General features: G+C 32.8%; 5 protein-coding genes across 15 annotated transcripts; 2 read left to right on the forward strand and 3 right to left on the reverse strand.

Annotated features, from left to right (window-relative positions):
• Positions 1 to 84: 84 nt before the first annotated feature.
• On the reverse strand, positions 85 to 2,673 carry LOC145638482 (glutathione S-transferase 2-like). 2 transcript variants are annotated; one of them, XM_081689449.1, is made up of 9 exons: positions 2,514 to 2,673; positions 2,295 to 2,357; positions 1,640 to 1,725; positions 1,405 to 1,476; positions 1,166 to 1,219; positions 1,001 to 1,076; positions 729 to 790; positions 430 to 489; positions 85 to 310 (listed from the first exon to the last, which is right to left on the reverse strand). In XM_081689449.1, the coding sequence occupies exons 1-9, from the start codon at positions 2,620 to 2,622 to the stop codon at positions 215 to 217; spliced, it is 678 nt and encodes a 225-aa protein (XP_081545575.1). In that variant the 5' UTR covers positions 2,623 to 2,673; the 3' UTR covers positions 85 to 214. The 2 variants fall into 2 exon arrangements, with proteins under 2 accessions (XP_081545575.1, XP_081545576.1); XM_081689450.1 differs by having other exon boundaries at positions 2,295 to 2,351; positions 2,514 to 2,672.
• Positions 2,674 to 4,920: 2,247 nt separating this feature from the next.
• Positions 4,921 to 6,940, forward strand: LOC145638483 (abscisic acid receptor PYL8-like). Its single transcript, XM_081689451.1, has 3 exons — positions 4,921 to 5,276; positions 5,897 to 6,112; positions 6,464 to 6,940. Exons 1-3 carry the CDS (start codon positions 5,175 to 5,177, stop codon positions 6,689 to 6,691), a joined length of 546 nt encoding a protein of 181 aa, XP_081545577.1. The 5' UTR covers positions 4,921 to 5,174; the 3' UTR covers positions 6,692 to 6,940.
• Positions 6,941 to 7,772: 832 nt separating this feature from the next.
• On the reverse strand, positions 7,773 to 9,884 carry LOC145639497 (protein WHAT'S THIS FACTOR 1 homolog, chloroplastic-like). The gene has a single exon (XM_081690752.1). It carries the CDS (start codon positions 9,668 to 9,670, stop codon positions 8,087 to 8,089), a length of 1,584 nt encoding a protein of 527 aa, XP_081546878.1. The 5' UTR covers positions 9,671 to 9,884; the 3' UTR covers positions 7,773 to 8,086.
• A 1,464-nt stretch (positions 9,885 to 11,348) lies between these two features.
• On the reverse strand, positions 11,349 to 12,706 carry LOC145640653 (uncharacterized). Its single transcript, XM_081691894.1, has 6 exons — positions 12,429 to 12,706; positions 12,178 to 12,351; positions 11,982 to 12,086; positions 11,834 to 11,903; positions 11,648 to 11,746; positions 11,349 to 11,544 (listed from the first exon to the last, which is right to left on the reverse strand). Exons 1-6 carry the CDS (start codon positions 12,704 to 12,706, stop codon positions 11,452 to 11,454), a joined length of 819 nt encoding a protein of 272 aa, XP_081548020.1. The 3' UTR covers positions 11,349 to 11,451.
• A 6,238-nt stretch (positions 12,707 to 18,944) lies between these two features.
• LOC145638484 (AT-hook motif nuclear-localized protein 1-like) lies at positions 18,945 to 26,840 on the forward strand. 10 transcript variants are annotated; one of them, XM_081689457.1, is made up of 7 exons: positions 18,954 to 19,420; positions 20,274 to 20,645; positions 22,367 to 22,434; positions 24,835 to 24,966; positions 25,523 to 25,684; positions 25,892 to 26,190; positions 26,443 to 26,840. In XM_081689457.1, exons 2-7 carry the CDS (start codon positions 20,285 to 20,287, stop codon positions 26,447 to 26,449), a joined length of 1,029 nt encoding a protein of 342 aa, XP_081545583.1. In that variant the 5' UTR covers positions 18,954 to 19,420; positions 20,274 to 20,284; the 3' UTR covers positions 26,450 to 26,840. The 10 variants fall into 10 exon arrangements, with proteins under 10 accessions (XP_081545585.1, XP_081545583.1, XP_081545584.1 ...); XM_081689458.1 differs by having other exon boundaries at positions 18,954 to 19,414; XM_081689454.1 differs by having other exon boundaries at positions 18,955 to 19,420; positions 20,218 to 20,645.
• Positions 26,841 to 27,616: the final 776 nt, after the last annotated feature.

The following is a 27,616-nucleotide window of genomic DNA, read 5'->3' on the forward strand; positions in this document are numbered from 1 at the left end:
TTATGGGTGGTTCTAAGCATCTGTATGGTGGTTGATTGCACAACGTCCCTAAGTAGAAGGAGCTTCAAAGTTTTAAAAAAAATAGATAGTAAACTTGTTGATTGATTAATGATCTAACAATCAATTTTATAAAATTACATCACGACATACTTAATTCCAAAAACCTTTACTGTTTAATACTTTGGTGAGATGAGAGACTCTAGCAGAGCTACACTCACTTCGCATCCGGCTGTCTTTCAGGTATAGAGGCTTGAAATTCCGGCATTGATTCACATGATTCATACACCCTGCGTAATGTAGGATACTTCGACTGCACAAGCAATAACTCGTAAAATGTAAGCATTACACTGCCTAATTAGTGCATAGTCTAATAACTTGGAAATAAATTTACTGAGTTATGTATCATCCTTGGAAATGAACATAAATTACCATATCAGTCTTAAATCTGTCCATTGCTATAGAAATCTGTGGTGCCAGAAATACATCTGCCTGAAATCAAGTAAAGACGAAACAATGTTAGTGCATACATACCTCATTTTGATATACTTGTACGTTTTATTAGTCACTAAATATTTGTTACATTACAAATCATACAAATAATTTGATTGAATATGATGTTTTAAGTTTTTAACCCTCTTATATCTGATTACAGTATGTTATTTGCTTAGATAATATAAGGTCTATGATTAAGGTCATTGAAATATTGGATACTATACAAAATTACAAACCATGGATACTTCATCTCCGGTAGAATATCTTCCAGCGAAATCTTTTAGTAACTTTTCAAGAGCTGCAAGAACATATACAGCGCGTATTATTACTTCTGTTTCAGTACCTTGATTAAACAGCATACAATGAATCGCGCTAACTTAACCAAACATATTGATCAAGAAGGCATACAAAGTGTTTAGCTGATTGCATATAAAGATTATCTATTCTGTTTTTGAGCATTTCATTTAACAGAATTAATCTGAGATATTAGAAAGAACAGAACACTTACCAGAGAAACCCTTTTCGATAACAGTTTGAGACCATGTTATACTCTCCTCTTGACCAACTTTCTTCTCGATATGCTCCTATGAGGGATATTAGAGTCCCAGGCCAACAACTAGTTAATATGTAGTGTATCTAGAAACGTAATGCAGAGACAAGAAACACAACATACCAGCACTGATTTCATGTGAAGTGGTTGCATGCTGCAGCTGACAATACTGGCAGCCTATAGCAGACATAAGCTTAAAATGTTAATACCAGATTTCTGTAAACACAGAAGTAAATTACAGTGATATGAGAGCTAAAATCATAGGTTAATTTTCCTGAATCATGTTGTAATTCAGTAATTCAACCAACATTCCTTTGAATTTGTCATGAAAACTCAAAAGGCGATAGTAATCAGGATCTCACCTGAAGATTGAGAGCTCGTCTACAAGGATCAGCCGGCAAAAGTTGATTCTGAGGATACTTATCTTCTAGGTACTAAACAAAGGATGACAAGCACAGACAATAATCAATGAACAAGCCATAGTAATGTTATTGTTGAAGAAATTTTGTGATTAAGCTAAGTTGGCTATGTTGGCCTGTATGATAACACAAATCATCCCGTGTAGTGCACGAGCTAGAGAATGAGCTAGTTACTGACCATAAGGATAGCCAACGAGTCTGAAACCACAACCCCATCATCAACAAGAACTGGAACATAACCAAGTGGGTTGATCTTCTCAAATTCTACAAGTTACATCATAATTGTTAATTAAGATTGTACTATCTGTGATCCAAATTGTTACTAATCTTATATACATACTTCCACACTCCAGATATGATGGAAACACACCGCGAATATTACATCTTAGCTCATGAACCTAAGGTGAAAATAAATTGTTTGGAATACAATAGAGCAACCACTAAGCAAGAATTTACTTTCACAGTCAGTCTCAAATGCTTCATAGAAAAAAAAAAAACATTGTGTTAACATAATTTCTCGGAAAAAAGATGGAAAGCTAAAAAAAACAGGTAATTTCGATTCCAATTTTTCAGATTGATATTAATTGAAAACAATCATACTAAAATTTCCAACTTCACTAATAATGTTAATTAACATCCCATTAATAAGTAATAACTACTCCCTTCATTATATGGCTATTAAAATCGATCTTATTCATTAATTTACTAGCAGGATCAGTATCATAAAACAAAATAATTAACCAAATTGAGAGCAATATCTTGGTTTGATTTAGGCATAAGATTTTATGAAGCCTAAAAAAGTTAGTTTAGACAAAACAACAGGGTTTTTTTACCTGGATTAAATTGCTCCCCTTTGATAAGATCAACTGCTTTATACTCAAATTGAAGCCCTACAGCTTGATCAAGCTCAGATTAGTCTAAAGTTATACTCATAATTTTCAAAATTTGCAATTTTTTTTTTTTTTTTTTTTTGAAACATAGATTGACTAAATTGAAATGCTAAATAAGTAAAATGTTGGAGGAAAAAAAACAGAGGAAAGTAAAGATTAAACCTTTTAAGTTTAAAGCAAATCGAACGCGCCATGAACAAGAACTTAGCCAAAAAGAGTAGAGCACCCTACTTGTTGATGCTGAACATGAAGATGATTCAGTAGCTTTCATCTTTGATGATAAATATTTGACAAATTTTCAATAAAATTCCAAAAAAAAAAAAAAAAAAAAAAAAATTACTTGTAAAAGAAAAGAAAAGAAAAGTATATGTAAAATACAAAATTGTAAAAGCTATTGATCATTCAAAGGAAAGAGAAAGAGAAAGAAAATGGGTGTGTAATGGTCCTAATTGAAGTTGCAAGAGTAGCAATGGTATTGGTAAAAGTCAACTGTCAATTCCAAGATAACAACTAATCACACAAATACAGTTATAACTTATATGGATAAAATAACAATTTTCTTTTTTAAAAGTGACATGTGACATTCAATAATGATATTAGTTGGTAATTAAAAGACAACATTATGATGAGCATGGTGTAATACTCCATTCGTCCTATTATACACAAATTCTTAAATGAATCTGGTTCACACTAATTTATTGTGAACCACTAGTATTAGAGAAAATATGGTTGTTTTGTTAATAAAAAAAAAAGTTCACTATAATAAAACAAGGTTATTATGTTGAAATAAAAGTTATTTTAGTAATATATATGCTATAAGAGGTTAACTTTTTTAATGAAATATGTTATATACTGGTTAATATAAATCATAAAGGTCACTATGTTCAAATTAGGGATATAAAATCGTATTCAAATTCACAATAATATTAAACGTTATACAAGTTTTAATAATGGTTACTATGTTAAAAATAAGGAAACTATGTTAAAAATAAGGATCACTATGTTCAATATAATGTCAGTTACGTGAGTATAAATCTCGGGTCCACAATCACACAAGTCTTTCTGCCTACTATAATGAGCATGGTATAATATTTTCTTCGTCTCACTAAAATTGTTCTATATAAAGAAAAAATCTTTCAATTAAAAAATGATTTTTTTTTTTTAATGACATGTCTTCTTATCTTCTAAACTCTCTTGCACCTTTAAGAAATTGTAAATTTAATGGAGATTTTCTTCATTTCTTTGCTGGTCTTTGAGATTTGATCAGTTTTTTATTCAAATGTTAGGTACAGTTTTTATTGCAAAGATGCCCACCTGTTATGTTAGGAATTAGGATAACTACAAACCATTACATACAGTCAAAAACATTTTATTTTTAAAAGAATCGTGTATGAAAACCTTGGTTTTTATAGGGTTGCTTGAAATGAGAGATTTTGCTTTAAAATGTTAGGGCATGTTCTTCTCTCTTAATTTTTTATAAAAAAATAACTTTTTTTTTGGTTGGGAATTGCAGGATGTTAGCTGTTTGAGTTTGTGGGCTATTCAGACAAAAGAAAGGTAAAACAAGAAAGATAGGGCGATAATTTAAACCTCAAACGTTAACAAATAAGGAGTAAATAACAACCTTCTTATGGCTTTCTTAACATCTATAAAAACATCTTCTCAAAAAAAAAAAAATAAATAAATAAATAATAAAAAAAAAAAACTATAAAAACAATAATTTTTCTTTCAACCATCACCCCCACCACCTCTAGACCCCTCAATGTTTTAGACCCTACTACCTTTTTGGAGGATTTTCTTCTTTCCAAACATGCATTAATTTGTAATTGATACTTATTGACATTTCATTCTTTGAAAGTTATTACTTAATTTTATGTTCATAAACCATTAGCATATTGACAAATCAAAGAGTAGATGATACTAAATTTAATCAGTTTTTTTTTAAAGGGAATTTAATTAATTTATTGAGATAAGGCAATAAAGTAGCTCCATTTAATACCATTATATCAAGATAAGCACAATCCAAGTATTTGTTTAGTTGACTTTTTAATAATAGAAAGGCATAAAAATGGGTGTTTGTGTATGGTAAACAAAGTTAAGTTCTATATCTTGCCAAAAAAAAAAAGGTCAACTACACTTCTCACACAAAATTCTACTTCTCAAAATCAATCAAATACGAGTAACTTTTTATTCACTTTCTAAAAAATAAAGTATAAAAACAATCAATTTTCTATCACTTTATACAACATCCTACGTTTAATCTAACCAAACAACTATTAAATCCCGTTATTCCTTATCCAAAAACCAACCGAACCAAGATCAATTAAATTGTAAATCAGATTGAGTTAAATCAAAGATATGGACCCTTGTATAACATATGGAGTACTAAATGTTGTAATCGTAATTAATAATTCAAGAAAGTGCACATATATAGATAAATAAATAGTTTACATTCAAAAAGGCAAAAAAGTAGTTCAAAATGCCATAACCCGGAAGCAAAGGCACTAACACAACTTGGGCGGTCAGACCATGATCCACCAACTAACATCTAGGAACGTCCAACCAATCACAATACGAGTTTCTATATGTGGGACCCACTTTTTATGCTAAAGTTCTCATTTTTATTTTATTTTTTCTATATCTTGACTCTTTGTGCACCAATAATAGCTTCTCACTCAAAATATCTCAAGCTCCTTTTTCTTTGTTCTTAATTTTTTTTTTCCACTTAATAATTTTCATTTACTTAAATTGGGAAAATTTTGCCAAAAATAAATACTTTTTATCTTTGTTTAATTTACAGAAATATTTTTAGAAATAAGAATAATGGAGGCAGAGTTCATAACCAAGTATCACACACAGCAAGAGATTGGAGCCAATCAATGTTCTTCTTCTGTCACTAAACGCATCAAAGCTCCTACTGATATTGTACTTTCTTTCTTTCTCTTTTATTTTTATTAATTTATTTTATTTTTTGCTTTTTTTGTTGTATTTAAGACAAAGAAATCTGATTGATCATAATCTGTTTTATTTTGTTCTATATTGGTGGTATAATGATTAAAGATAGGATCTTTATTTCATAGAACTATATACTATTACATGTAAATTACAATTGTATTATTTGTTAGTCCATTTTTTTGTTGCATATATGTAAATTACTCATATTTTTAGATTCCCCAAATTATCCATCAATGAAATGTCATCTTGAATCAAGCTGCTGCATTTTCTACTGATTTAGAGCATTTTCTTTGCCAAGTTTTAATTGATAAAAATCAATTTGAATCCGTAATGTATTTTAATCAATAAAAATCAGTATCAATAAGACCGTAAATATAATTTGATTTTAGTAAAAATCAGGCGAAGAGAACATGACCATGCTTTATGCCAAGCTAAGAAGTCAAAAACAATGTGCTTGACTTTTTGATGACTATATTACAATCAAAATGCAAACTTGGTAATTGATGATTCTGCATTCATTTGAACTTAATGTGCAGATTCTTGGTTGTTGCAATTTGTGTTGTTGACAAATTTGGTGATATTGTTATCAGGTTTGGTCTTTAGTGAGAAGCTTTGATCAACCCCAGAAATACAAGCCATTTATTAGTGAATGTACATCAAGAGGAGATTTTAAAGTTGGTACAGTTAGAGAAGTTAATGTTCGATCAGGACTTCCTGCAACCACCAGCACCGAAAGATTGGAGCTTCTCGACGATGAGCATCGTATATTTGGTGTCAGAATCATGGGGGGCGATCATAGATTAAGGGTATATCGACTTCTTTGTTCTTGAAATACATTGCTAAACATTGAACATGATATTAAAACGATTGTTATTGATCAAAAATGACTTTTACTGAGTAAACTGAATTTTCTGTTTCACTGGTGTTTTTTCTTCTGCAGGTTTCTGCAGTTTTTTTGAAAACTGATTTTTCTGATTCACTGATGTTTTCTCTTTTGCTGTTTTTACTGATAAAGTTGATTTTTTTTCTGATTGAAAGTTGAGTTTAAGTTGAACAGAATAGAAACCTTATGATCATCATCCTGCTGGTTTGTCTACCTGCTAGATGTGATATTGTAATAACAAAGAGGTAACACTGTCTTAATGTTTTCGCTGCAGAATTACTCATCAACAATAACAGTTCACCCAGAAACAATCGAAGGAAGGCCAGGAACATTAGTCATTGAATCATTCGTAGTTGATGTACCAGACGGAAACACCACAGAAGAGACCTATTACTTTGTTCAGTACCTTATCAACTGTAACCATAATTGCTTAGCTGATGTATCCGAAAAGATTGCATTGCACACCAATAGCTCTGGACAGACCAACTCCGTTGAATGGTAATTTTGGATCATTTGAAGTTTCGAGGAGGCTGCTTTAGACTTGATTCTCAACTGTTGTCTCCGTTCAGTAGAAAATTATTGATTGTTCTTTCTCATTTGAATTATGGAGTCAGTTTGTTTGATTACAACAGCTATTTCTCCAAAAAGTATGATTTATGATAACAGGCTGTTTTGGACTGTAATTGCTAGGCATTTTCATCTAAACGCGGTCATATATATGACCACCAAACAATCTTATTCATTGCAGTTATTCCAGATTAACAACTTGGTGTTTGGGTACATATGAACCAATTAAGTCGTCTACAAAGTCCATGGAGTAGGCACAACTGCACATATAGCCTGACTAAGATATGAGTTAGCTCATTATCCTCAATTTTGCATTATAACTGAATAGAGAAGTGAGAACTGTTAACAGTCTGAAAACAGGAAGAGAGAAAAGTGCATATAACTCAATTTAACATATTTAATTTCTCGTCAAATCTGCAAGTTTTGATAAAATAAAACATACTTCTACACTGCTATTGAGAAGCAACGTGCTGATTCGATACAGACAAGTGTTACATCGACAAAGTAATACTAGATAAGGAAACCGTCCTGCAAAGCAAAATGCCTTTTGTGAGCCTGTGATTCTGTGTACTGCTGCTCTACCCCAGTTAAGACACATTCAGCATTGTTAAGTGGAAGGATGCCCAAAGTTTGGAGCTTCTAATGCCCACTTATATTTTTGGTCTTGGAACAAGTGCATCATTAATCGAACTAGAATTCGCTTCCTTATATCAGAAGACAATTTTTAGCACAAATCTTCCTGAATCGGAGATGATTAGAATTGACAAGAACAAAGGAGCTTCACCCACCTGCAATCTGTCATTTAGTCGCCAACCTCTTTACTATTGTTATTGGACAAACTTTCAATTTCACTCCAGGTTTGATGAAAATTTTGCCCCCATAATATACAACACAAGAAAAATTTCACAAAATAAGAGGTTTTATGTAAGTATACAAAACCATCACCTTTAGTATTCTGGCAAAAATTCAACAAGATTTCGAAAGACATTCCATAGAACATCTTGCTGGTAGCCTGATAGACATAATCATATACTTCGTATTAAACAAAAGCAGTACACCAATTACATATTGGACTCAAAATTACATTTTACACCATCAAGAAGAGCTGTATCTCCAAAGTTATGATGGAAGCATCTCCCTTCCTCTTAAACTTTACCTAGTCTATTGCAGATAAAGAGGAGCAAGTTTGAACTGTAGTCACACTGCCTCAGTGATACTCTTTCCTAAAGGAAGGATCCTGTGAGCTAGGCAAAGAACTGCTGAAACCAGCAGCAGCAAGAGACTAAAAGGTTGAAGGATCACAGTAACGAACATAAAACACTTGTCTCCCTCACCAACGCTCCCTAGGTCGGCCATCAGGGAAAACAGGGACACGCTCATCACCATTCAGTGGCTCACGATCGAACTGCTCCTCTGATTTGCTTGCCTTGACCCTTATGTTATCATTGTCATCATCAAAATCAGGGGGAGTATCATCTTCATCAGTCCAAGAATCTTCATTATCACTGTCGTTTTCATCTTCTTCATCATCACCAAACTCATCACTAGCAACATTGTCAAAATCAGACCACTCTCCATCCTCTCCTTCACTAAGTTCATCTTGCTGCTTGGTAGCTTCTTCTGTTTCATCCTCACTCCTTCGAGCACCCTTACTTCGTAATCGAGGTTCATTAACAAGGGCCCGCATCTTCTCCTTGACAAGTAGCAGCCTGTCCTTGTCAACCAAGTTGGAACCTCGATATGCCTCACGAAGGAATACCGAATCCCTATCTCCTTTAAGAGACACATAAAACATATCAGGATGTCTAATCAGCATCCCTCTCAACTGTTGTGAGAACCGAAATTCCTCCCGGAAATGAGTCAAGTGGTCAACAAGAGTCCTCTTCTCAACAGTAAGGCTTAAAATCTCATGAACAACTGCACAAGCATGCTTCTCTTTCTCTGGTGTACCAGGTGATAAATGTGAAAAATCTGAATACGGAGATATATAAGGCATGTCTCTAAACTGACAAATCCTTCTCATCTCATTCTTGGACAGTTTCAAACCCTTAGGTAGCTCCACCCTATTAAACTTCAAAGGCCTATCTATAATCAAATTCTTTGATTCCAACTCTCTAGCACGATTTTCCTCTTCATCCATCTCAGCAGCTGAAACCGCGAGCTCAGGGTCCCAATGAGTCAGTTCCAAAGCCGGACCTCTATCAGTTGGGACAACCTTAAAGTACTGTGGATATCTATGACATATTGTGTCCCTGAACTCCAAAGGAAGCCCAAGATCAGTCCTCAAATGGCCAATCTTTTCTACCAAAACCCGCTTCTCCAACGACATCATCAACAACTTCCTCAATTTAACAACCAACAATGACTCCATTTCATTCCTAATCTTCAACTCCTCAAGATACAACCTCTCAGCCTCAGGGGTCAATTTAAGATTAAGCATGTATGCCCCTTCTTCCTCAATCTCAAAGACACTTGGGAACTTCTTTAACAAGGCGATAAACCGCCTTCCTCTCTGTAATCCCAACACTCTCCTATGCTTGCCCAATTCTCTAAGAGGCATAGTTCTATTAGGGTGACTCACTAAAATCTTCCTAATTTTCAATACCAATTTCAGTTTCTTATCTCTTTGAACAACATTATCAAACGGAAGTTCTTTCCTTCTCTTAACAACAGCTCTAATTGGGCAAATTGGGATATGGGTTTTCCTATTTCTGCAAAACCCAAATTCATCTTGCCCTAAAATTAAACTTTGGCCCAAAAAAGATGAACTAAGTGATGATTTTACAGAGGAATTAAAATGGGGTTTGGGGAAAAAGATGGGATTTTTAGGGATGGTGGTTTTGCAGGATAGAAACAGTGGTATTTGAATGGATTGGGTGGTTTTGAGTGAAGGGGAAAACAGCTTAGAGTCCATTAAAAATGGCGGTTCAATATCAACAGGATATATATCAATTAATACATTTGAATGAAATTGAGGAAATGAAATTGATGAGATAAGATTATAAGAAACTTACCAGAATAATTTTGCTCCCTTTCGTTTTTTTTATGGAGTTTGATATGAAGGAGAATTCGAGGGTTTTGGAAGGCTAAAACCTCAGTTCTTCCTATGAACAGGCAAGTTATCTAAAATATACTTTACAACGATACGGAGTATTTTAGTTGATCCGAAGCGGTGTGCGCATGTGTCAATTCGGATATGCGGGTTGAGTTCAACTCAAATAAGGTTAATTTAAATTTTCCGTCAAAAAAAAAGAAGGGTTTATTTAAACTTAAGTTACGCTAACTTATCTTGTCTATACAAATCTTATTTTTTTTATTTACAGGTCAAGTCACTCGGGTAAGTTTTTAACATCTTTAAGACTTTAAGTAGAGCTATAGAAGCCCTTTTGTTGAGGTTCCTCACCCTTTTTCTCACTAGTCGTAAATGTATAGTCTGTGAGAATTTTTGTGATATAAATTTCTAGGTTTTGTGTTGATGATAATTGTTTAATTATTAATGTATTGCGTGATAGCTCTATTTTGCTGATTAGTCATTGTAAATTAATTATTTATATTTTTTAGTAAATTAATTGTGGTCAATGTCTAGATGATCAATGAATATTTGTACTGTATATACTTGTTCGATTAATTCACTTAATTTGTGAGTATGTATGTAATCGTATGTAAATTATTATAGAATAACTTTGTAAGGAAAAAAAATATTACTCGTAGTTTAATTGATGGGTATGGAATTACCCAATTAAGTGTAGTTTGTGAACATACACTAGTAGAAGAAGGCTTATTTACGTCGCTCATTTATAGTGTATTTGTGTCGCTTCTATGAGCGACGCAACTGCTCGCGACGCAAATGACTTTTAAGTCATTTGCGTCGCTCCTAGGGGCGACGCAAATAAGAGTCATTTGCGTCGCTCCTTTATAAACAAGCGACGCAAATGACTTTTTTTATAAACTTATTTTTTGTGATTTGCGTCGCTCCTTTATAAATAAGCGACGCAAATGACTCTTCTGACAAACTTATTTTTTGTTATTTGCGTCACTCTTTTCTAAAGGAGCGACGCAAATAACTCTTTAGATAAACTTATTTTTTGTTATTTGCGTCACTCCTTTATAAAAGAGCGACGCAAATGACTTTTCTGATAAACTTATTTTTAGTCATTTGCGTCGCCCCTTTATAAAAAAGCGACGCAAATGACTCTTTTGATAAACTTTTTTTGTTATTTGCGTCGCTCCTTCATAAACAAGCGACGCAAATGACTCTTCCAATAAATGCATTTTTTGTTATTTGCGAATGACTGAGTAGACAATACAAAACTGTTGTATTTGCGTCACTTGTTTGTTTAATGAGTGACGCAAATGAGGTGAATTTTTTTTTTTAATTATAATATAATAATTGCCTTGTATATGTTTGTAGTACCTGTTTTCCTAGGTATAAAGTAATATGCTAACGCTAATATAATTGAAATTAAAATGCAATATTATTGAATAATGCAAATGTAAATTTCGGCAGAGTCTCCTTTGTAATTTGGCCTACCCATAAAATTGGGAATGACGGCATTATATTAACAACTTGTCCAAAATAATTTACATCTCAATATCATAGACATTATACTCATCATCCCAACACCAATTAACCAAATTACTTCATTTCAAGCCTATAATCCAAAACAAGAGTCAAACATGCGCTAAGTGGTAAATCTAAAGTTCAACATTACATATAAAATACTCTGCCCAAATATCTCGGATCTCATTTATCTCCTCCTCGGTGTACGGTGTAGTTCTTGAAAAATCCTATCAACACAACAAATATACAAGAGGAAAGTTTTAATTCAAGATTGTAGCTAACATCAAATTGTATTTATCAAACAAAAATGAAATATTTGACAACTCATACCTGAATAAGATCTTCACTGCTATGGTGATGTTCAAGTATTTCGTACATATAACGCATGACGTAGTAGCCACACTCACGTCCACCCAATTGTTGAGGACACTACATGTAATATATTTGTAAGTTGAATTAAATTGCTATACTTCAATTATTAAGAAACTAAAATTTAGGGTCAGAAATTAAGGTAACCTGTCCCAAATGCCATGTCAATTTACTTCCCCTAGATTGTCCACTTAATGCCTTAAAACTTCGAAAAGCACTACACATTTGAAACAAATAACATATATATTACCCTTACACACATAAAATCATGACATTAATAACAAACTAGACTTACTTTGTCATTGCAAACTTAATTGCTAAATTTCGCTTCTGCCTCAAAGAATCAAAGATGATGACTTCACGCTTAGCCATGCATAAGACCAAAAGAACCCAATGATTCCTACATAATAAATTAGACACACATTTGTAAAAGAGTAAAATAATATCAACAATTTGCAAAGTTCAAATAAATACAAGTTCAAAGTTTATACTTTTCATGGTATGGGCATAAGATGAACTGCTTAGATTTTTGTTTTTCCATCACATGTGTCATGTATAGTAGGATACGATCAGCATCACTATGCAAATAGGTTTCTGAAATCATTTCCGGACACATGAATCCAATGGAAGCCACTTCCTCCGTATCGAGTAAGTCACTCAAGGCCCTACATATATATCATGTAATAACATTATAAATGGTAATAAATAAGTATATGGGAAGAGTGAAATTTGAATATCTTACATCATAAAAACTAGCAAAACTGAAATATTCAGCCAAGCTCCTGTGAGAAGTTGATTGACATCTTCACGTTTGATAATGATGTCCTTACTGTCTTCATAACTAAAGGTCCAAGCATCAGCCTTAACCTTAATAGTTTCATCTTCGGGTAATGAAGATAACAAACTATTCAAAGACCCACACTTCTGAGACAAGTTTTCCAAAGCATAATCCATAAGAAAAACTTTGTTTGGATTGGTGTTGGACTCTTTTGTTTCGCGACCACTTTCAACTACTTTCATTTTGTCTTTAATATATCAATAAATTACCTTTATTGTGTCAAAACACAAATAAATAAATTACCTTTAAAAAAATGTATTTTACTTCGTATATTTTTATACTCCAGAATATTACTCGTAGTTTAATTGATGGGTATGGAATTACCCAATTAAGTGTAGTTTGTGAACATATATCAATAAATTACCTTTATTGTGTCAAAACACAAATAAATAAATTATCTTTAAAAAAATGTATTTTACTTCGTATATTTTTATACTCGAGAATAGATAATGTAGATGTGACATGGACCAATTAGTATTAGGTACTCCTGGAGTACCTAGTATTGTACTCTAGGGCCCAGCCCAATCTAATAAATGGGATAAAAACCCAGTTAACGAAATTAAAGCATGTAAGGCTAAATTTGACAAAATAACAACTTAGGAAAAGCAAATAACATGAAACTAACTCCATATACTTGTAAAGGTGGATGAAAAAATATCAAATCATTTCATTTCTTCTCCACTATCTTCACTTTCTCTCTCCATTTGAACTAGTCCTGCAAATTTCTTGTCCATTAAAGGTCATATTCAACTTCAAGATCATGTCCAAAAACAACATAAATTATCGATATGCATATCAAGGGAAGTAAGTATTTGTTTAATTATTTAAAAAGTATTTTGCAATTGTACAATTATAACATGAAATTTGCAATTAAGACAAGCAAGTATGGAAAACCAATTAAATGATAATGAAAAACTAGATGAAATTGTATATTTAAAATAAAACAAAAATTATAGATAAGTTCTTGTTATTTTGATCAATTTTGTTTCTAGGCTTATGTTATTCAGCATTGCATATTATGTTATTTTGATTGTGAAGTCAGATCTATATTTCTAAAATGTGTTTTAATTTGTTACTGTCATTCTTTAAAATGATTTTATTTTGCTCAATATATAATGTTATTCTACTTGAAATCTAATGTTATTTTGGGTTGATCATCATGTGTTGTTTTAGTCTTTGAAAGTAGATTTGTTTTGACGGAATTATTTAACGCTCTTCTAAAACATAATTTTTTTAATTTGTTTCATAATTTAAATGATATATTTTGTTTTAAGCGTAATGTTATTTTATTTTTATCACGTGTTATTTTAATGAAATCCTTACTTTGTGTTGTTTTGTTATTTTAATGTATCCTTTATTATTCTACTTAACCTTTGAGTTAAGTTGTTATTTTTTTTTAATATCTTATGTTATTTTTAATAGAAGTTTAAGTTATTCAGTTATCAAGTTATGTGTTATTTTAGGTCGAACTTTGAGTTACTTCATACACAAATTGATGTTATTCTATTTAAAGTCTATTGTTATTTTGTTTTAAACATGTGATATTCAAATAAATCGTATCTTCTGTATTTCTATTTTAAATTAGTGCCGTTTTTAATTTTCAGAAATTACAATTGGAATAAAAAAATTGATTGGATTCACATAAATTAAAAGAAAATAGAGGAAAAAAAGAATAGCATGAAGAAAAAAAGGAAAACAAGGGAGAAGAAATTCACAGAAATTGAAAGAAAATACAGGAACAGAACGACAATCGTTTGACCCTGGAGTATCGTGCTCCAGGAGTAGGGTAGAAATTGCGGACACCGACCCCCCTCATATATATAACGCAATATTGATAATTGAATCAGATTGATTTATATGTTCCATCCATCTTAAACTACTCTATGTTTGACTATTTACCATACAAAGACCATATGAAGAATTGATAATTAGAATTTAGAAAGCATAATAAACTAAATATATAATCATATCTATCTTTTTATATTTCATTATATAAAATAGTATATACGTGTATAGGTATAAAAATTACTCCGTAAAAGCTTAGGATTATAATTTGACTTAAAAAGTCAAATAGAGGACCAAATTCACAGCTATCTAAAACTAATTAACTGATAGGATTATTGTTTTAGGTTTCTTCAAAAATAAAAAGATAGTACAGAGTACTATATATATTGCTCTATTAGCCTATTAGGGTTATTATTATTCTTCACGTTGTTAAAGAATAAAGAGTACGTCAATTTCCTTGATCTCCATTGTTTCAAATTAAAGCTACAATGGCGAAAAAATTCAAGGATATTCTAAATAGCATTATGGCTTTGTTAGGATGCGTGTCTTGTGATCATAAAAACCAGGAAAACAATACGAAGAAGAAAACTACATCGTCTTCAAAATTCGAGGAAGAAACAAAGAACGTATCAAAATCAAAGAAAGAATCAAAAATAGAGATTCCAACGTCATCTTCATCGTGGTTAACAAAGAAGATGCCACAACCTACACTACGTCGTTCAAATTCTACTTCTTTCTAAGCTAATTATGTGTGTTCAATTGTTTATTAATTTGTTGTCATTCTACACTTTTATTTAGTTTTTAATATAGATACTTTGGTTTTATTCTAAGATCGTATCTTTCAATTTGTTATTATATTCGTCACTTTATTTGTTTTGGGGATTTTTGTCTAATTTAAAATTTGTACGATTTAAGGTCATACTCCATGCTAATTGAATTGTTGTTCAAGTCACTTGTATATTAATTTTAAATTTTTATTTACTAGTTGATCGATAAAGATTATTTTGCAGACTATGTCTCTTGATGCAAATCTTTCTATTAGGTCGAATAAACATACATACTACTATAACAGTGTAAATTAATATCATGGCCCTTTCATACTAGATATATCTTAAGATATGAGAGAATATTTAGGAAATATATCATGATATTATTTTGTATTATCTTTTATTATGATAGGTTAATTATTCCCCACACTGGATGATTAGATTCCTATTCAAACCAGGTTTCTAACACTTTTTTTTTCTTTGTTTTTTATTTAAAAAAAAATGAACATTATATTAGCATACAAATTAGATTAAAATAATTAATATCTTCTAATTACCTTAGAGCAACTTTAATGGTGAGCTATAACGTTTACCATATTAGAATATCGAACCACACTATTTTGAAATTACATACTCTCACAATAATTGCATGTATACGACACCTTAGCTTGTAGCTTGCAATAAATAGTAAAAATTAGAAGAAAAAAAAATTTAAATAATAAATTAAATTAAAAATAAATAAATAAATTTGATATACAATGATACACTATAAGCCGACGCCCGACGATATTAAGCAAGTAGCAGGCAGCCCATTGGGGCAACAGGTAGTATGCAAGCTATACATTTTTCTCTCCAATGGTAAACTTGTTGATAGACTGTTAATTTACAAACCAATTATTGAAGATGCTCTTAGCATAATTACATTTTTCTAATTCAAGCAGTATGCGGACATTTGTGTGTATAGCTGAACAATCATACTTCCTTCGCCCACAATTATATGCAACAAAGGGGTATTATTTATGAGATATAAAATATTCTTTTGTTGCACATAATTATGGGCGGAAGAAGTATATCTCATTGTACCCATCAATAAAATTGGATATTTCATTGTGAATGACATTTGATTTAGTTATTGTCTCATGAAAATGACACCGCGTATGATCAATTCAAGATTGAATTTCATTTACATTGTTACCCATTTACTACTTGCATTGTGGTCTTGTGGGTCTTTAAGATCAGTGTCCAATATTATTCAAAATTATCCAAATACTCCTTTCGGTATTTTATAAGCTAGAGTTGGGGTTTTACACTATTTATATGTCATCATCGACTTCTTTTTTTTTATCGATCTATAACAAATGTGCAAATCTAACTTTACCGCTTATAAAAAAAACAGAGAGAGTATTACTCTACTATAAGGGACTATTCTCATTGACTGAAGTGAATTGAGCTAAACTGAACTGAACTGAATATTTTACAAGAGAAGGAAATTAGGAGCTGAACTAAACTGAACTGAACTGAATATTTTACAAGAGAAGGAAATTAGGAGCTGAACTAAACTGAACTAAACTGAATTTCAACGTAAGAGAACAGACCCTAAGTTGTAAAATACTTTTTCAAAAAAGAAAAAGTTGTCTGAAGTCATTCCCTAGCTATAACAAGAATAGAGTGTTGTTTATCTTTGATTAAAATAAAATACTAAATGAAGGTGTTTGATGTAAATAGACAAAGATGTTAGATAAAAATCACATGGTGAGGGATGAATATTTTCAATAATGTTATTAAGAAGCCGCAATGTTATTGGAGAAATTTGAGTGTGCCCCCATGTGACTCTTCCCTCTCAAAAACCCCGCTCTCACTCACTCTCTCTTTGTTTTTTTCTAGTACCGTTCACTCCCGCTATATATTGTCAATGACTCAATGGGACATGTTATTATCCGAATAAACTTTAAACAAAAAAAAAATAAGTAAAGAGAGATATTGAATAAAAAAATGGTAAATTCGAAAAAAAAAAAGAAAAAAAAAAGTAAGTTTCTAAATTGTTCATTAAAAAAAAAAAAAATCATGAAAATAGATGGATGGTTAGTCCTTCCATATACCCCGCGAATAACGAGGGTTTGGTTCCTCATTCCTATGATAGGAGGTGGCCCCTATCATCTTATTTGGAAAAAGAAATTAAAACAAAAATCTTAAATAATTAATTCATATCATTATATTCATGAAATGATATTCAATATGTTCATTGTCTTTAATTTGAAAACTGGTTTTTGTGAAAGTTAAATATTCAATAAAAGCGTTTACTGTCGTTAATTTGAAAAGTGGTCTAATTAAGTAATACTAATACATGTATATTCAAACACACGCACTAAATTTCAATATTAGTTTTCGATTCACCTTTTGGTCTAATTAAGTAATACGAATACATGTATATTTTTAAACACACGCACTCAGTTTCAAAATTAGTTTTCGATTCACCTTTTAATGCGCATAATTAACTTTAAATTATGTAGTCGGTATAGCCTAACTCAAAAATATATTCTTTGTTTACTTTTGGGTTTTAAAATTACATGTTTAATTGTAACAAAAAATGGTAAACACTACATGAGATTTTGAAAAGTAATACTCCACAAGTATATAAAACATGTATAACTAGATGCCTATGATAATATAGCTAAATTTAAAAAGTTTGACCTTAGAAAGTCAAATAGGAATCTAATTTGAAATTGGTAAAGTACTCTACTAAAGACTTAAGATATGGACATTCTAATGATTTTAATGAACCTACACATCATATTGTGTTATGGCCTGTTCTGATTGACTGAAATGAACTCAGCTGAGCTGAGCTGAGCTGAACTGAATATTTTATGAAATAAGAAAATTAAGAACTGAACTGAATTGAAAATAATCTAAAGAGAACAAACCCTTATTTTACATGTTAGCAAAAATTTTTAGTTTAAGTTTTGGGTATGTGACAAACGGAGTATACAAACTTATGTTTTATTACCAAAGTTTAATGGTATCAACAATTTATTTATTGAAGGAAAGGAATACTTATGCACTATTTAGCCCTCATATTCTTCTCAAAGTTCATCATGTTTGCTTTTTTTTACATCCCACAATACAAAATTTTAAAAGATACAATGTGTGTATATATTAATTACATATTTATAGAAACATGTTTATAGAAATAAACATTAAGATCTGGTAATAAAATTCTTTGTGTATATAATCATTATTAATTTAAGCTTTTTAATTACTCGGGTATAACAATTCAACACAAGAATGAAAATAAAGAATGAAGTACCTCCGTTTCTTATTATGTGTAACAAAGGGGTATTATTTGTGAGTAATAAAAAACGGAGGTAGTAGTAGAATAGCATGGCAAGAGGTTGGTACTTGGTACCACAACACAAACGTGTTATACAAGAATTAGAGTTATTCAAAAAGCTTCCCACAGAAATTAGTGCTAAGAATGCAAATTCAATTTTCATGGAAATTAAAAGATGCTTGATTAATTTCTTTATATCTACTCCAAATTTGTGTCTAACAGTCAACCTTTTGTGTTTTAAATGACTAAACTGATCAACAAAATACACGATTACCAACATAATCCCAACACTTTAAATACTCATGCCATGACATACTTTGCAATTTTCATACTTTTTCAAGGGTAATAAAGTAATTTCACCCTACATTGACCGCAAAAGACAAAGGTACGGTCAACGCCGATTTAAAAGTGTCTAATTAACTCCTCTCGTGCTACCCTTTGCCAGCTTTTTTTTTACTTTACAAGTTTAATTACCAATAATTAATTTAGAAATACAAATTATTTTTTAATTTTTTTTTACTTTTTTGAATGTCTTTTTTTCTTTTCTTTTTTCTTACCTAATTTCACCATCTTACCCCTAGAAATTCAAATCCCTTTTGCCGGACTCCAAAGATCTACTCAAATTGAATTTTATTTTCGATTTTGGCAAAACCCCACAGAATTATTGTAATTAATTATTGCTACAACTATAGTTTATTTTTGGTAGCTCAAATTTAATTATTTTTTTTCTTCAATTTCCAAAGTTTTTATTTTATTTTTATTTTTTACTATTACCAGTAGAATTTCATTTCATTTTCATTTCACCTTCCTGCTTTCTCTCTCTTCTACTTTCTCTCTCTAACTTCTCACTAAAAACAAGCTTAGATATATTTTTATTTTTATGCAAATTATTTTATTGGGTTTGTTTGATAATTAGCTGTTATTTACTTGTTGGGTGATGATCTTCTGTCGTTTGATCCTTGGAAAGGTGTCGTTTGATGGCATTGAAGTGTAGTTGTTCTTGAACTTTGGTAAAGGTTTGATTTTTATCACTTTATTTGTAGTTATAAGATGTTTTAAGTTGCTCATTTAGTGATTAAATCATGTACATCTTACTTAATTACAGTGTTTAAGTTTTCATAATTTTGTTGTTTTGTTTGTAATAAAGTTATGATTTTGGGGTTAGTAAGTGATTAGTGTATGCTTTATGAAATATGGGGTTTCATAACAAAAACTAATTGGTAAAGCTAATTGTACAAAATGTGGGAATTTTTAGTTGATTTATAGTTGGCATTTAGATTTATGCATGAATCTGATTTATAGTCTGAGTTAAAAAAAGCATAAGAAAGTTCATGTTTTCAGTATATGTTTGCTGATTTGTATTGATTATTATGATTTTCCTTTTTTGCACAATTATTGTTACTTGTGGATACCAACTAGCTTAGTTAGTAAGGTCTCGCCGTCTTGGGATGGTACCGATCACGTGGGATCGAATCGTGTCTACATCATACACCAAAACATGATAGTTCTTTAGTTCCACCATTTTGAAATTGCATGTGGTGTTGCTTTCATTTGCAAAAAATGAATTTGAAATGGTTTCTGTTTAGGGTTAAACTTTTAATTTACTTTGGCTTATAATTTATTCCATTGGATAGGGCATTCTTATCTAGATGTACATATACTAGTATTATACTTTGCTCAAGCTTTCTTTCTTTGATGGTTAAAGTTTGTTGTAAAAATCTAATGTCAAAGATGAGTTTGTAACTTATTTTGATGAGGTTTCTACTCTTTGGAATTGTGCATGCAGGGAAATAGGGAATAGGGCTTGATTAAGGATCATTCTAGTTTATTAAAGGCATATATTTGGAATAAATTGTAATTCTTTGGAAGAACATTTATGCATGGAGGCCAAAGAAAGTATGACGACGGGGGTGACAGTTATAGGAGCAGAAGCTCCGTCGAATTATCATGTGGCATCCAGGGTTGAAGCCCCCTCTCAACCCCCAAATCAGTTAGCTATATCACCAACTGGGGTTGTTACTCCTGGAAGTACTGGCATACCGGGATTGGTGGACAAAAAGAAGAGAGGTAGGCCTCGAAAATATGGACCTGATGGTAGTGTATCAAGATCATACTCGCCAAAGACGACTTCAGTGTCAGCTCCAACTTCTGGTGGTAGTCAGCCAAGTGGGAAGCGGGGTAGGGGAAGGTCAGCCGCTTCAGAGGCCAAACAGCAGCCCAGATTTGAGATGGTTTCTATGGGTATGTGGGTCATAATTTCGGTTATTTTGACACTCAAACACAAGCATGTGATTTATTAGTTGTAATAGGCTTGCTATATATGCTTTAACTCTTGCCTCTTAGTAGGCAAGTTCATTTACATCCATGATTCAAAGGAGGTTCGGATTCCTCCCAGGTTTTAGGAAAAAAAAAGTGTGGACCTAGAGTTCTAACCCTTTTGCTTTTATTTTGATCCGGTGCCTATAAGTTTTTCATGTCATCTCATGGGTTCTACTATGGACATGGAAATTAGTCGAGCTAGAGTTTAAGGTTTACTGAAAATGATGCCCTTGAGTCCCTGACACTATAAGATGCAGACATCAAGGTGCCGTTCTGTCAAATGAGAATGTTTACACTTTGATCTTTTAAAAGGTTTTCAGTATACCACTGTCAACAGGAACAATTTGCAATCCACCAAAAATTGAAAATTGTGCTCAAGAAATCGGATCAATAGAGGTCAAAGCACATGTTGAATTGTCAGTTGTTCTGTTATAACAAACCTTTATTAGAGAACCTTTACAGTTCAACAAGATAAACTCTCAGGATTTATTACTATCAATCAATGAGAGAGTTGCAGAAGGCAATATAATAGTTTTTCCACCTATCGTAGTTGCTAATTAGGGTTTTGCATGAGTAGGCATTTGATCCCATATGGGATTTGAAGAATGTAAGGAGGAAGACAAGAGCCTTGTCAGCCTACTCCTCCCTTCTTTAGATTTATCTCGCCCCGACATTAATCCATAATTCAGCGTGGTCTTTGACCGATTTTTTTGCCTTAGTTTTCCAGTGGGCATGGTGGTGGTGATGGTGGGGTGGGGGTGGGGGGGGGGGGGGGTTAATTCCTCATAGAGCCTCTGGTCTATGCATTCTGGTGGGCTCTTTCAAGTTACTTATCTGTAAAATCAATTGCAGGCTGTTATTGACTTGTTGGAGAAACTTTGGGATGCTGATGCATTTCTGGTTTCCTTACCCGAGTTGTTTACACATTAGGTTACACTATTAAGAAAATAATATAGGTAATGCTTCTTTCTTTGAAATTCCAACTAAAGAAACAATTGCAAATTTGCAATGCTGATGCATATCTGGTTTCCTTAATCCTTGTGTTGTTTACCCATTAGGCTACACTATTAAGAAAATAATATAGTTAATGCTACTTTGTTTGAACATCTAACTAAAGAAACAATCGGAAACACCATAAATCAATTATATTAAGGCAGGGTTTGGAGGTCCTAATCTATGCAGCATTACCCCTGCTAATCCAAGACTATTTGAGAGGCCATTTTTGGATGAACAAATATACAATGTTCTCTTAAGATACACTATTAGCTAGTCGTGCTCCATTTTGTTGATTGGATGGAGTTACGATGCTGTTTGAGGGCTTATCACCAAAGAGCGGCCTATGCTGTTTGAATTGTCTTTCTAGGTTTGTTGTACAAGATCAGCGTCGAGGGGTTGAAAATCAGCTGATTTTTTATAGGAGCAAAACTTGTGGAAGCCTGATGATTTTTCTTATTTACAACTTGTGAACTTGCCACTTCATTAATCTTCATCGGATCTAGTATACTACTAACAACTCAATTTTTCTAGAAATATCTTTGTTATGTTTTAATATATGACAGAAGGAAATTGAACATAAATGTTTTGTTTTCTTGGCTATGCTGTGTATTCAATTTATTTATTCAACATTTGATATCTTCATACAGGCGATGGATTTGGACGCTCTGACGGAGCCAACTTTACTCCCCATGTCATAACCGTCAATGTTGGTGAGGTATGTCATGAAAAGCTAGGAATATAGGTGTAATTATGTTTGAACAAGAAATATGTTAGCAACCTTAGCATTGCTTTAGTGCAGCACTGCAGCAAGTCTTTTGTGGGAGCTAAGTGGGCCCTTTGTTTTCATGAAATGCAGCCCTGTTAGTTTAAGATCAAGGGCAATAGACACTTACCTTATGTAAGTAGGCAAATTCAGTGCCCGTTTTTTAGAAGGCTTGGTATGGTATCAGTTAACTTGCATGTGGTAGCTAAATTAAACTGCTGCCAATTCCAATATGTCGCTAATATGAAATACCTGTTCTGGTTTTGTGCTAACTTCTCTAGGTGACTAGGTGGTTGATAACCTTACGTCATATCTTAATGAAAAGTGCACCCTTTAGAAGCAGTCAGATATCTAGGTTGAACTTCCTTTGTGTGTGGAAGTTTGTGTGATTCTATAGTTAGTAGATTATGCTTGGAGAAGGGTCCACGTGTAATACTATCATAGGACATTTTTCAATTTTCTTTCCCAGAAGAGCATTTCTTTTGCATTTATATTTCAGCCACTAATGCTGAAAAACCAATAGCTAAAACATGAGAAAAGACATGCGTTATGAGTCATGAACAAGATATGAGTTATATTTGGCTATTTGCTTTCACATGATTTCGTGAATGGCTTCCAATTGTATTTTGTCTGTAAGGTCATTCTGAAACTCAATTGGGCCCTCTTGCAGTAAGGTAGTGATAATTGATAACAAAAACAAATTTATAGTAATAATGCCTTGTGTATGTCATTTAGCTTTTTTATTTTTTTCCAAAGAAGTAAGGCATTAATGTCAACTAGTGCCTGGTGGACATGGTCATTGAGACGGATAAGGAAAACCTATATATATGACCACATTAAGGAGGCTGAACTTGTGTGTGAGTGTGACTTTGTGAGATCCTGTATGGAGGTACTGAGAAATCTCAAAAGAATAGCATTCAAATGGTAGGCCTCTTGTAATGGTAGGCCTCTTGTACCTTAGTGTTCTGTTTTTTGATATGCAAGCTCATTTTAAAAGCTTTTTGACTCCTGGTTTTAGGCGGCTGGGAGACTCATAACAAACCAAGAAAGGCCACAGATTTAGCCTGGACGACTCTTTAAGGACATTGGGTGAGAGATATTAATAATAATTAGAGGAAAAGCTTCCTAATATCAAAGCATTATCCGGCTATGACCTATTTGACAATCGACTCTAAATCAACCTCAGGAAGCCTATTTCAAAGTTACTCATGGTTGTAGTGTCTTTCAGTGAGTTGGTGAAGACTCTCAATGGAAATACGAGGATTTATTTTCTGTGTCCAAATGGCTTTTGGGAATTTAGATGATGTTGCTTTGAATGGGGGTTGATCATGATGAAGGCCTCTAGTCATGGCCTAGAGATCTCTATGAGACATGAATAAGATGGAAAGTTTTCTTTCTTCTTGACATTCTCTTACTATGGCCTTTTGAACCATGCTATGAACCATTTATCAATCATTGTGTTTACCAGACTTTGTTCACGCCCCACATCATATGCCTTTTCACCTATCCTTGTTTTCATCAGGATTTCCATCTTATCTACTAATCCTACTTCTTCCCCACATTTCTATATTGTTCTTGTTTTATTCTTGCAATATACTTTCCCTATTGTTTTTTCCTTTCCTTTACATCGTTTTTGTAGTTTTATTAGCTCTTCTAAAATAGGCAGAGTGCCTCCAGAATGCAAAAAGAAAAGGAGTAACATTGTCAATTATAAAAAATAAAATAAAAAACTTAAAACAATACAATACAGGGTGTAAAGCTGATATATTGATAGGGAAGCGCTAAAAATGGGAATAACAATGAGGCTTTTAAACTCAAGTTTAGAGTGAGCCTTAATAAAACCCTCAAGAATATGAAGAACAATTAGCAAGAAGAGCTAGACAACGGAAGATGAAAATGCAGAACAATGATGTATGGAATTTCAAAGTGAATATACATTGTGGCATCTCAATGCATGAAGGTGCACACATACATTTATGTTTATACTACAATCGATGAATCAAGTCTTGAAAATAATTGTTACCTTCGGAGGAAGAGGGGTGGGGGTGTGGAGGAGGCTGTTATGAGTTGTGATAGCATAGAGCCAGACTGACAGACTGTAGGGCTGAGCATATAAACATCAGTGAGCAATTAGAAATGGAATATGGCTTGTATTGGCTGTATATATTTGGAAGAAACATAGTGAATCATGGTAGGGTATATATATTGGCACAACCACACAGCTGGTAAAAGGCTCTTTGCCTTTTCCATAGATGCTTTGCGAGGAATATATTTGTCTGATTCCTGATCTTCGTTATGATGAGCTCCACTTCATCTTGTTGATTGAATGATTGGTTACTGGATTTTTTGCAGGATGTTACAGCAAAAATTATATCCTTCTGTCAACAAGGACCACGTGCAATTTGCATTCTTTCAGCAAATGGAATGGTATCAAATGCTACACTTCGTCAATCAGATTCTTCTGGAGGTACATTGACATATGAGGTAAATACTGAATATATATCTTTATGTATTTATTCCCTTTTTTTTTTTTTTTTTTTTTAATATACATGGTCCATCAATTTCTATTGTTTATATCTATGTTAAGAAGGCAGAAAAAACTATCTTACCTTGTGAATCATGCGGGAATGAAATAATTGTTTTAGTATTGTCTCATCACCAGGGAATGAATTGCATTTTGCCAGTCAAAATCACACACATGGATGATATGCTCACTCGCATATTCTCTCTTGCACACCCCCACAATTCTTTGTGTTTTACTTTCATAGTTGTATCAGTGATCAAGTTTGCCTTTTTAACTCTAGTATTTTTACTTATCTTATTGATGAAATTGACATATTACTCACTATGTTGCAAAAAGTAGTCAAACTATGAAAATCAACACAAATAGAATATAGAAGATAGATTGCGTAATCTTTAATTAATTTCATTATTCACCTCCTGCATATGGAATATCCTTTTATGGTATGTCTATATTTGGAAAGTGCCTTCCATCTCTTAAGTTTACATTCAACTGATCTGTTTTCGTTATTTGTCTTAGGGACGCTTTGAGATAGTAAACTTGTGTGGGTCTTTCACACCTACTGAGAGAGAAGGTACAAGGTATAGAGCAGGTGGGCTTAGTGTCTCTCTATCGAGTCCAAATGGTCAGGTTGTTGGAGGATGCGTTGCTGGATTGCTGATTGCTGCTAGCCCGGTTCAGGTAAACATTTTGCTGCCATTCGGTTTCATTGTACATGCTCTCTGCTGCATATATTTTTTGTTTTTTATTTGGTTTAAAGAGTTTGCTGGTGAAACTTATACAATTGACAACATTTCTGCTTTTTATGACAAGGCTTGCTTTCTCAAAAAACACTCAAAAAACACTGTTTCAGGCATAACAAGGCTTGCTTTCTCTTTCCTGTATCAGGTCATTGTCGGGAGTTTCTTACCAACTAACCCGCCTGAGCTCAAACCAAAGAAGCCCAAAGTACAAGTACAAACACCATCTGCACCAACTCCTTTTACGATTACGACTGCCCTTCCTCCACCTAATGTTGCCGAGAAAGATTCGTGTAATGGCCAGGGGCACAATCATAATAATTCTGTAGCCCCAATGCAGAACCTTACATCACTTGCATCTTATCCACGAGAAAATTGGCCGAACACACATTCTATGCAGGAACGAAGGACATCCACCACTGATATAAATATATCTTTGCCTGGAGGGTAATATATCTACCTTCCTCTTTATCTTCTCGCTTCAATATTAGATGACATTGTTAAGATCATTTTTTATCTGTAAAAACAGTTATTTGAAATGAGGTCATCAGCAAAAATGAGTTTTAATGTGAAAAATTCATTCTTGTTCAACGAAGTCTAGTGAGAATAAGCCCGTGTTATGGGTTCATCAAGTCTTATGAGCATGTTTGTCGATGTCCTTGTTATGATTTGCTGACTTTGTTGATGGGTGCAATGCAGGATGTAGGTTCTCAGCTGGTAGTCTGACTTGTATGCTAATCAGCTAATCACAGGAAGGGAATATATATTAGGATGAAAAGGCAATCTGAGTCCGGGTTTTCCCCTGACTATAATTTGTGCACATTTTCTGAAATTCGGAGCTTTGTATGGACTAACTTAGTATTGATGTTTTACATGCTATAGTTACATTAGGAAACTGGTTTTTTTTTTAGTTTTGCAGGATTTTAGTGGGTGTGGTTCTTGTCTCTATGTTCTTTTTATAGAAATCACAAGGTTGTAAGCACCTTATAATATAGGGTGAACCTTGATTACCACGTTTATCATGTTAATTTCTCGGTGTATTAGTCTTGTACTTTGTTGCATGTTCTTTCTCCTATATATATACGCGTTAATTGTTATACCGGTTAGGTGGTTGTTAATCTAAATTTGGTAAAATGTGTTACTCTTATAGATTGCAAACCCAGAAGAATCATGATTCATGATGTTACATCTGAGTGTGCTTAAATAATTGAACCGTTTAATCCACCTTCTTTAACATTAATATTGTTCTAGCATAATAAAATCTTCGTTAGTGTATCTAAGATATTGTACATTTGTACTGAAGAATGAACAACAAAGAACCATCATAGCTTCATTTATATATGCTCCTCTGATAACTCTATATGTAACTGAATTCTAAGGAATTATTTACAAATCAAGAAATTAGAAGTTATTATGTTGTAATATTGTATTGGTACTACAACTTGTCATCTTGTCTTATCGATGAAATTAAAACATGATATTTAAGCAGCCTCAAGGAGTTTAAAGAGAATTAAAAATGTACAATGTCTTTTGTTGCCTTTTCGATTTCTCGTGTTAAAAGTGTGGGTAATACTTTAGCTCACTTTGTATGTGTGTCTTACTAACCATTTACTTGGGAATATACTCATATAGATGCCACTTGGTTGGCCGGTCCAACATGAAAAAGTATGGCACAATGTGGGTACGGTGTAGGTTTGGCACGATACGATAAAACATGCTAAAACCAAAGAAATTTTGCTTAGGCATGCAAACCCGACACAATGACACGTGGACCTAGGTTGTGCATGGATCAACCTTTTGAAAATTTCAGCCCAACACATAACTTATGGGCCGGGCCAAGAGCCGAACCTAACTAACCCCAAAGCACGTGGAC

This window comes from Chenopodium album, chromosome 7 (genome assembly GCF_948465745.1).
Source record: "Chenopodium album chromosome 7, dcCheAlbu1.1, whole genome shotgun sequence".
Taxonomy (NCBI): domain Eukaryota; kingdom Viridiplantae; phylum Streptophyta; class Magnoliopsida; order Caryophyllales; family Amaranthaceae; genus Chenopodium; species Chenopodium album.

Bases quoted from the DNA above. Each gene is read 5' to 3' on its own strand.
- LOC145638482 (XM_081689449.1), bottom strand. From the start codon at position 2,622: ATGAAAGCTACTGAATCATCTTCATGTTCAGCATCAACAAGTAGGGTG. The intron at 1,726-2,294 runs GTAAAAAAACCC...TGTAACTTGTAG, and splicing joins AGGGGAGCAATTTAATCCAG to AATTTGAGAAGATCAACCCA. The intron at 791-1,000 runs GTAAGTGTTCTG...ATGTTCTTGCAG, and splicing joins TATCGAAAAGGGTTTCTCTG to CTCTTGAAAAGTTACTAAAA.
- LOC145638483 (XM_081689451.1), top strand. From the start codon at position 5,175: ATGGAGGCAGAGTTCATAACCAAGTATCACACACAGCAAGAGATTGGA. The intron at 5,277-5,896 runs GTACTTTCTTTC...TATTGTTATCAG, and splicing joins TCAAAGCTCCTACTGATATT to GTTTGGTCTTTAGTGAGAAG. The intron at 6,113-6,463 runs GTATATCGACTT...TTTTCGCTGCAG, and splicing joins GGGGCGATCATAGATTAAGG to AATTACTCATCAACAATAAC.
- LOC145639497 (XM_081690752.1), bottom strand. From the start codon at position 9,670: ATGGACTCTAAGCTGTTTTCCCCTTCACTCAAAACCACCCAATCCATT.
- LOC145640653 (XM_081691894.1), bottom strand. From the start codon at position 12,706: ATGAAAGTAGTTGAAAGTGGTCGCGAAACAAAAGAGTCCAACACCAAT. The intron at 12,352-12,428 runs GTAAGATATTCA...ATATATATGTAG, and splicing joins GTTTTGCTAGTTTTTATGAT to GGCCTTGAGTGACTTACTCG. The intron at 11,545-11,647 runs GTATGAGTTGTC...TTGTGTTGATAG, and splicing joins GCAGTGAAGATCTTATTCAG to GATTTTTCAAGAACTACACC.
- LOC145638484 (XM_081689457.1), top strand. From the start codon at position 20,285: ATGGAGGCCAAAGAAAGTATGACGACGGGGGTGACAGTTATAGGAGCA. The intron at 22,435-24,834 runs GTATGTCATGAA...GATTTTTTGCAG, and splicing joins TAACCGTCAATGTTGGTGAG to GATGTTACAGCAAAAATTAT. The intron at 24,967-25,522 runs GTAAATACTGAA...TATTTGTCTTAG, and splicing joins GAGGTACATTGACATATGAG to GGACGCTTTGAGATAGTAAA.